The 9,680-nt window shown below is 42.8% G+C and overlaps 1 protein-coding gene across 1 annotated transcript; it reads left to right on the top strand.

Annotated features, from left to right (window-relative positions):
• The first annotated feature begins 3,689 nt into the window (after nucleotides 1-3,689).
• ttpa (tocopherol (alpha) transfer protein) lies at nucleotides 3,690-9,077 on the top strand. Its single transcript, XM_056392464.1, has 5 exons — nucleotides 3,690-3,940; nucleotides 5,136-5,289; nucleotides 7,402-7,595; nucleotides 7,887-7,997; nucleotides 8,576-9,077. The coding sequence occupies exons 1-5, from the start codon at nucleotides 3,761-3,763 to the stop codon at nucleotides 8,822-8,824; spliced, it is 888 nt and encodes a 295-aa protein (XP_056248439.1). The 5' UTR covers nucleotides 3,690-3,760; the 3' UTR covers nucleotides 8,825-9,077.
• The last annotated feature ends 603 nt before the right edge of the window (nucleotides 9,078-9,680 follow it).

The following is a 9,680-nucleotide window of genomic DNA, read 5'->3' as shown; positions in this document are numbered from 1 at the left end:
ACTCAACAACATATAGAACATCACTCTAGATGTTTTTAATCATTTAATGGGGAAAAGTTACAGATTAGAACTTTAAATAAAAAGGTAAAATTGTCAATATTTGAAAAAAAGTAATGAAGCAGCGTTCTATGATGAAATCAGATGTAAATGATGCATCATTTATTTGTTTCTACTGCTCTTTATTAATACATTTACATGAGTCAAACTCTAAAGATTTAAATACTGGTTGAATTGACGACACCAGACTTCCATTAGAAATGACTTGTTTATGGATCAGTGTGAGCAGGTGACTCACACAGGTACATGCCTTCTGAATCCAGCGCAGGAATGACAGACTCCTTCACTAACAATGCACAACACTGGACCATGAGGTATCTGATGAGAGTGAACACATTTAATGACAACAGCAGAATAAACACCAGCCAGACAGTCAAAGAAACTAACACAGTGCTGAGCAGCTGGAGTTTTCTGCAAATCTAAAGGACCCGCAAGATTTTATTTGTGTACAGACAGGTGGACAAAACAGGACTCATTTTATTAAAGCTCCATATTCTCCTCTTCTTCTGTGTTTTATTTGAAGTGTTGATCCATAAGAAGATACAGTATATTTGTGGAATTAAGAACCAAAAACCATCTGAATGTAGTTTTACATCTCCTCTCTCAGGCTTCTCTCTGGAGCTCTAGTAACAACAGGTCAGTGAGCCAATCAGAAGAGAGGAGGCTCTGAGCCTCTTCTGATTGGCTCACTGTTTTCAGAGTGATCCAATAAAAATATAGCAGATTTCAGGTAAACACTCAGAGAAACCAAATCCTGCAAGGTTGGATAGTGGTTCCAGGTGGGTGGGGCTTGGGGCGGGGCAGAGAGTGGTGACTGTTTTGTTGTGACATCACAATGTTCCAGAAGTCCTGACGGCTGGTTTTAAGGCTCAGTTTCTGAATACAGGCTGTGTGCATTTCTCTGTGGACTGAGGCTTTGATACTTTCACAGTATTAATATAAAACCTAGACCTGCTTTATAATCAAACTACACATGGGCCAGTGGCGATTGCTCTGAGACTGCAAGGGAAGCTCCGCTTCCCCTAAAATGTCAACAAAATAAGTGGTCAAATATGTGCTGTTGTGTGAACATTTCATTGACTAAATATGCGCTAGAACACTTTTGTTCAGAATCAGCTCCTTATCACAGGTAACCGACACGACTTCTTCTCATTCCTCCCCGCAGCGCCACAGAGCTTTACACAGTGCAGACGCCGAGCGTCTACTGACTTCAATGGGGAAGCAAAGAGTGGGTTGTTCCACTCCAGCGAAACTAGACGGTCATTGGATAAATGCTGGGCTTTGTCCCGCCCATCGGACGCTCAGCGTCTCTGGGGGTCTATGGGACAGTGGGCTGGCCCGGACGATGGGCTTCTGCATGATGATTGGAGGATCTGTCTGAGGCTGAGTCCCTTTTTGATTGACAGCAAAATAAGCGAATCAGCGATCTTGAAGTATAAGCATCCACCGGAGCCGTTTGCAAGTTTTTCATTCCGTTGTTCGGAGTTGATCTGGAGACGTTACTGATCCTCAGCGACTTTGTCTTTGTTAAAAACGACTAGCGTTGTGTTTGGCGACTCTCTTCTGTCACTCTGCGAATTTACATTTAAATAAACGGACACATTTTATGATGTAGGCCGAAAAATGAGCTTCCCCTCCTTATAAGACCAGCAGCCGCCACTGACATGGACATCTACCTTTACACCATATGGAGCTCTAACTATGATGCAACTCAACAGTCTATAGTATCAGTACAGGGCTGGACCAACACAAAATACACAAGAACACACAACAAAATCAGGAAGTTTCACAAAGCAGAATTTAACACAAGCATTGCATCACATTGGGGAGTTACTGTGGTGCAGTTGTTGGCTGATATTCTCTTGAGATAGATGATTACAGACAGTGGAATCTGATTTTTCCAACCATTAGATCACGTACGTGTAGATACATTCAAATACATGTTGACCGCTGAAGACTGTTGGACAGGTTAATCCACACAGACACATGGATGAAGCGAGGTCACTGCAGCTTGCAGTAGCTACTGATGACCAGCAGGGGGAGAAGTTGGAGCACAACAACACTTTATCCTCCAGAAATGACTGAATATCACTTGGTGAAGTAAATGCTACTAAATAATGAACACCTGTAATGACTCTGGGTCCTATACTGTATAACATCTACAGGGATTCAATACAGTTATAAAAGTGTTGTACCGGTCTCTGGCATGAGGCTGAATGACCCTCACAGGGAGGTGGACAACACAGTTATTGATCATATTTAAGATGATGGGCTGCAGAGATGCACTGAGCAGAATATAAAGTAGTATTGAATGGAAAAACTCAGTTTTGAGCTTCAGTACAGCATTTGAGTAAATGTACATATTTCCATTTACAACAGTGGCTGCTTCCCTACATAACTTCAATTCATCCACCTGCGTCTTCACCAACACAGTGCCCCCCCCTCTCTATCTATCTATCTCTCTCTATCTCTTTCTGCCTCTCTTTCTTTCTATTTTGCAAAATTTTTTACTTAATAATTTAATTTTAAAATGTGACTTGCATAATCACTCTATTTGAAATGAACCTGATGCTGCAGAACCCTTCGCGGAAATATTCCTGAGCCCAGGGCTGGGAGAACTGACCCCTACTGAAAATCACAAACGCACAAGAACCGACTCTACACAGAGCTGACAAAAGGACACTTTATGAAAATTGTGTGAAGAGCATCTACAAGGTCGGACTGAGCAACAGACCCACAGTTTTACATGGTGCTATTGACTCTGATGCCTTTATTTCTGTTCTTAATGCTGCTGTTTTAAACAAGTGTCCGTTCTGTGACCAACATGAGAGTGTAAGAGACTCACTGAGCTCTTCTCTCTTTTAACATTGGTTTTTAGTCTCTTTAATGTTGTTTTTACCGAGAGGGTTTTTATCATGGGAGCTGGCTACAACAAAAACAAGTGGCAGCTCCTGAACTTCCTCTCAGGAGAAGCAAAGATGGCAATTTATGTAACAGAGAAGGGCAGGAGGCCAAGACAGTGTGGCAAGTAAAGCTCAGGGCCAGACTCTGGTTAGAGTTCAGATTTTATAAACAAACAGGAGATTTAGAGGGTTGGTTTTTAAAACTGTTTGGTGCCACAAGAACATCATCTGCTCTGTTGCTGCTTCTGCATTTCGCACAATTTTCAACTTAATAATTTATTTTTAAAATGTGATCGGCATAATCACTTTATGTAAAATGAACCAAATGTTTGATATGACAAATATGTAAATAAAGTGTTTTTGTAAAAATCAAAAAAAGAGAAATCTCTTTTAAATTGAAACACTCAAATAGCTTTATTGGCATGAACAAAACATGTTACAGCCAAAGGAGTTTATTAAATAAGTGATGCTCACTGAAAGAGATTTAGATTTTTAAATACAATAAAATACAATATAATTCACTACAATATACCACAGTTTAATGCATTTACTTACATACAATCATTTAACATCATACAGACGTGTAGTTTATTGAGTTCATCGGGCTGTGGCAGGCAGAGACATATTTAGCTTCCATTCTCTCTCTCTCTCTCTCTCTCTCTCTCTCTCTCTCTCTCTCTCTCTCTCTGTGTCTCTCTCTCTCGCTCACACACAGACACACATTCCCTCCCTCCGTCCATTTTCAGCCTCCCCTCTCTCCCCTGCTGCAGCAGTGACATGTAACCGGACCAGAGGGCGACATGAACGGGCCTCAGCTGAGCGAGCTGCCGGACGACGCGGAGCAGCTGGAGCCGTACGTGATCAGCCTGAGGCGGAGCGCCCTGCAGGCGGCCGAGCTGTCCGCGGTCCGGACCTTCTCCGACGGCTTCCTCATCAAGTTTCTGCGGGCCAGAGACTTCGACGTGGATCTCTCTCTGAAGGTAGACCCGCACTCTCCCCGGGAAAACTACCATTCCCGACAGGCTGGAGCGCACACAACAGTGACCCAACTTAAAGCGAGTCTGAGAGATTCAACAAGAACTGAACCGGAATTTTAGAAAAACTTTGGGCGGTTGTTGATCGCGCCAGGGAGGAGTTTTTTCTGGGAGAGTGATCAGACAGATTTCACAGATCAGCAGTCACTGTGCAGAAATCCTTTTCCTTACTTGAGATGTCTTTTGCTTATTTTGCACCGTGTAAAGCAAATGTGCTAAAACATTTGCAAAATGAAACTTCTGGCCCAAATACTTTACCTCCACATCTGGGCAGATTCCAGCTGTTATCCTGTGCTATTGTTGGATACATGTGGAAGTAGCATCTGACAGTCATGCTGTGTATGGGCCACATTCGGACCATGGGACGTATATAGGAGCCTTAAAGAGCCCTGAGCTCTAACAGAGCCTTTCACACAGAGTACAGTATAAAATGTACAGAAGAAGAAAACTAATGTCTTTTCAGAGTCAAGAATGAAATGATGAACACTAAACATGTTATTTCTGTGTGTTTGCTCCGTGCACTCTGATCTACTTTCACACACAGTGTTTTAAAACAGCTCAGACAAAGTGTCCAGTGCTGTTGTCCTCGTCGGCCTGTAGCAAAGTGTGTGTTTAAACAACTGTGACTGTGACAAACAGATTCCCAGCGAACCAGACGAGGGTTTCTAGTGTGACTATATCACTGCTGTGTTGTGTTAGTGTCAGTGTTGGATTCAGGACTGAATTTACTTTTACTTTACGTACTGCAGAGTATTGTCGCTGAGTTATCACTACATCATTCCTAAAAAATGATTGTTAAACCACAGCAGCTCTTCATTTGAGCTGCTGTGTCCGTCAGAGCAGGTGTTAGTTTCATATCAGCAGACAGGCTGAGTTGCTTATTGTTGTCTGAGAGCAGTGGGAGCTCAGCCAAGTGGGTCTAAGTTCTGTTTTGATCCACACAGACATTTATCAGTTTTTATTACAGCTCAACAGTCTGAGCTTTGTTTTTATTTCCTTTTTGATCTGCAGCAGCAGAGACATTTACTCTGAGGGTTTGATAACAGAGAGTAAAGGTTAGAAAATATTTGACCTGTGCCAACTCCTCCTGTGACTCCTGTGAATTCCCTGATGTCCCTGAACACGCCTTCGTCCCCTGCAGCTTTTACTGAACTACCAGCGGTGGCGGAGGGAGAGTCCTGAGATCAGCGGCTGCCTGTCTCCCCTCTCTGTGCTCGGCCTCCTCGGCACGTCGTATCATGGCGTCCTCCCACAGCGGGACCACAGCGGCAGCAGGGTGCTGGTCTACAGGATCGGTCAGTATGCAGCTTGTGTGTGTGAATGGTTGTTGAACATGTGCAAACAAGTGAAATCATTTGACAGGACTTTTTCTAAACAAAGTCAAACGGATGTTTCAGCTGTAAACATCACTGAGCCGTGGATAAATCAAACACCACCGCACCATCAGACAGTATCTGACTTTCATGTCCATCCAAGTCTCCAAACTGCAAGTCACATAAATATTCATGCAGACAATGAACAGGACTGAACTTCAAAAATAACTCACCCACCTCAGGCATCTGTTGGTGTGTCAGAGTGATGTCATTTTGATGCAATAATAAAATCTTCTTCTTCTTCCTTGTAGATGTGTTACTGTTATCACTTGTAGTTATTGTTTTAACATATGGGGCTTTGCCAAGTTACTATGTTTGTGTATCAGTACTGTTCCCTGTTTAAAGACAGGTTGGACAGGTAGCTCTGTCATCAGTAGCCCTCTCTCTGCATGTTATAAGGATGTGCTTTATAGTTTCAGATTCTCGATGTCAGCCAGATGTTTTAAATGAAGTGTACATTTCCTTGTTGAGCCAGTTTATCTACTCCCTGGTTACATGGAACACCCACATGTAAAGGGAAATAGATGAGTCCTGAATGTGTCACACATTTATCCGTTTAACTCAGCTGTTCTCAAATTCACATAATCTGTTGTTCATCACACACAGGTTTGTTTCCTGACAAAATGCAACTACTGTAGCCTTAAAACTGCACTAATCATTTTTATATATTCACAATGGATCAAACAACTATGTGTAATATGAAAAATGTCACATATCATTCCAAACCCACAGAGAATCAGAATCTGCTCTGCGTTTTAGCTCATTGTTTTGGTTTTCCATCAAACCGCAAACTCGTCTCTCATCAGCCTCATTTCTAGCAACAGTGAAAAAGCTTGATGACTAACTTGAAGCTCGACCTGCTCGGCTCCAAACAGCAGACGAGTGTTGACAGTGGAGGGTTTAGCAGCTAAAGAGCCAGACGTTTCCCTCAGGAGCTGGTGGAGACCAAAACAGAGCTAAAGGAGAGTAAATACAGGACATTCGAAATGAGGCTAATGTCGCTGTATAACTGCTGGATGTGTAAAACTAACTCTAATGTTCTGAAAAGACATTAGTTTTCTTCTTCTGTACATTTTATACTGTACTCTCTTCACCCTCTGTCTGGAAGGCTCTGTTAGAGCTCACGACTCTTTAAGGCCCCGCCTCCTCCTGCTGAAGCTGACCAATCAGAGCCCAGTGTGTTCTGATTGGTCAGCTAGCTGGCAACTACCATGGTAACGATAAATTATGCATGTCTTGTGTAAACAAACGGTTGTGGCGGTTTCGGTTCGGTGAGGGAAATATATTTCTAGCCATGCTAGCAGCGCTGTCGTCCGTCAATCAGTCTGTCTGTCCACCCCTTTGGTCCAGACTGAAATCTGGACAAATATTGGATCAATTACAGAGAGATATTGTGAAGACATTCTTGATCCCCAGAGGACGAATCCTACTGATTTCGTTTTTTTGGTTCAGAGTGAAATGTCTCCACAACTATGGAATGACTTGCCAAACAAACATTCACCTTCTCTAGAGGATAAATTGTAAAAAATATTTATCTCCTGATCTCGCATCTAGCACCATTATCAGGTCAAAATTTCTGTTTGCCCATAACTTTATTTATAACCAGATACCTTTAAAACCAATGACATTAATGACACCAGCCTCAGCTAGCGTTTATTAATGTTAGCATGCTAAGACAATAAATTAGAACATTCTACCTTCAAAACATCACCATCTTTATAGGGGTGGTGGGCAATGACAGTTGTGAGACTCAAACAGTCTTAAGCTAACAGCTAAAAGAAATTTAGAGCATCATTGAATAATAATATAAAGCTTATTTATGAAGCACTTATCAAAATCAGAGATTACAAAGTGCTTCACATGGATAAAACAACAAAACAAGCGAAAAACACAGGCAGACAATTTACACAAAGTAAAAGTAGAAGCTCAGAAATTGTTCTTTAGTCATTTGAGTCATTGTCAATAACACATATAGAGTAGTGCAGTGTAGCGTCTGACTGGTCTGAGTACAGTAACATGTCCGTCTGTCTCCAGGTCAGTGGAACCCAAAGGACTGGTCGGCCTTCCAGGTGTTCAGGGTCAGCCTGATGACGTCAGAGATCATCTCCATGGAGACACAGACGCAGAGGCGGGGCCTGAAGGCCATATTTGACCTACAGGGATGGACTTTAGGCCACGCCTTGCAGATTAACCCCTCCCTTGCCAGAAAGATATCCTCTGTTCTCTCGGTAGGCCTTCGATCATGGTTCTAACTCTATACATGCTTCATATAGGTCTTCATCCACAACAATGTTTTTATTGCCATGACAACAACACACAACTCTTTATAACAGGTTCTACCAAAAAAGGAGAACTTGAGTTCTTAACTAACTATATTATGACAGATGTTACACCACATGATGTTGTGATGACAGACTGGTTTACCAATGTCTTCTGAGATCATCATGTTCAGCTGTTTACTGTCTCTCCCTCTCTGTGTGTGTGTGCGTGTGTGTGTGTGTGTGTGTGTGTGTGTTTAGGACTCATTTCCACTTAAAGTTCGAGGAATTCATCTGGTCAATGAGCCGATGTTCTTCCGGCCAGTCTTTGCCATGATTCGTCCCTTCCTGCCAGATAAGATCAAACAGAGGGTGAGATCCATGATTACACTGAAAACATACCCACCTGGTCTGGACTCTGGTCTCAGATTCTGGTCTCAGATTCTGGTCTCAGACTCTGTTCATAGACTCTGTTCTCAGACTCTGATCTCAGACTCTGGTCTCAGACTCTGGTCTCAGACTCTGGTCTCAGACTCTGGTTTCAGACTCTGGTCTCAGACTCTGGTCTCAGACTCTGGTTTCAGACTCTGATCTCAGACTCTGATCTCAGACTCTGGTTTCAGGTTCTGGTTTCAGACTCTGGTCTCAGACTCTGATCTCAGACTCTGGTTTCAGGTTCTGGTTTCAGGTTCTGGTTTCGGACTCTGATCTCAGACTCTGGTCTCAGACTCTGATCTCAGACTCTGTTCTCAGACTCTGTTCATAGACTCTGATCTCAGACTCTGGTCTCAGACTCTGGTCTCAGACTCTGGTCTCAGACTCTGATCTCAGACTCTGGTCTCAGACTCTGGTCTCAGATTCTGGTCTCAGATTCTGGTCTCAGACTCTCCTTTACATACAAATACAGAGTGTAAATGTCTTTAAAACCCAGTTCCTTCTGTCCTCTGTAGATCCATATGCACGGGGCTGATTACCACGACACTTTAGGTGACTTCTTCTCACCAGACATCCTGCCACCAGAATATGGAGGGGAGGGGCCTGGAATAGAGGAGGTGTGTCAAGACTGGACCAATCAGCTGCTTCAAAAGGAGAAGCTCCTGCAGCAGATTGCCACCCACCCGACGGCTGATATCGCCATCACTGCTGAAGACTCGTTGACCTCAGGGGAAGCAGAGACTGAACGCCTCTCAGAGGGATGATGTTTGGAACTTACTCTGGACACTGACTGTCTGGCAGCCATTTTTTTTCTAAAACTCTGGAGTACTGTTGTTTGCTCTTTTAAAAGAGCTGAAAAGATTTCTCCATCAGATGGACTTTGAGTTTACATGATTTTAGTCTCCCTATTACAGGACACTGCTCACTGAAATCTGACCAGAAGGTGACGTTGCATCTTCTGCTTGAAACACATGTAGCTGAAGTCACAGCATCATGTCTGGGCTGGTCTCTCTTCCACAAGCTAGCAACCACATGCTAATGCTAACGACACACAACACAAATGTGCTGGGTGAGCGTAAAAACTGTTATCCATCAAGAACTCCCTTTAACTCCCTTTCTTCAATGTACAGGTTAAACTAACAAAACACAGTGTAAAAAGACACTTTAAAAGTGTTGATGGGAGTTGTTTTTGATTTAGATAAGAGCCACACTAGCTAATTATTTCCCTCCAACCCCGTCCTGACTCCAGCTCTGTGCTTCACATGCAAAAAATGAAAATCATATTTATCTCCTCATCTCACTCTGAAATAGAGAGCAAATAATTATAATAAATTTTACACAATGTTGAACTGTTGTTTTGCGTCTGAGGCAGCCACAGTCAGAGCTCGAGGCATTCTGTTTTCAGCTTGTCTGTCCGTCCACTCGTCTGTTCTCATCGTCACGATATCACAGTAACACCATGTGGGAACTTCTTCAAATTTGGCACAAACATTCATTTGGACTCAAGAATCTGGTGGTGGAAGGTCAATGGTTGAGGTCACTATAACCTCAAAAAAGATGTTATTGTCCATAACTCAAAGGTCAAGGTCAAAGGTCAACTTCCCTCTGACATCATCATTT

Source organism: Seriola aureovittata, chromosome 12 (genome assembly GCF_021018895.1).
Source record: "Seriola aureovittata isolate HTS-2021-v1 ecotype China chromosome 12, ASM2101889v1, whole genome shotgun sequence".
NCBI classification, from domain to species: domain Eukaryota; kingdom Metazoa; phylum Chordata; class Actinopteri; order Carangiformes; family Carangidae; genus Seriola; species Seriola aureovittata.
This window is presented reverse-complemented; position numbering and strand designations above follow the sequence as displayed.

Excerpts from the sequence above, each read along its gene's own strand:
- ttpa (XM_056392464.1), top strand. The coding sequence starts at position 3,761 with ATGAACGGGCCTCAGCTGAGCGAGCTGCCGGACGACGCGGAGCAGCTG. Across the intron at positions 3,941-5,135 it reads ACGTGGATCTCTCTCTGAAG|CTTTTACTGAACTACCAGCG; the intron begins GTAGACCCGCAC and ends CGTCCCCTGCAG. Across the intron at positions 7,596-7,886 it reads AGATATCCTCTGTTCTCTCG|GACTCATTTCCACTTAAAGT; the intron begins GTAGGCCTTCGA and ends GTGTGTGTTTAG.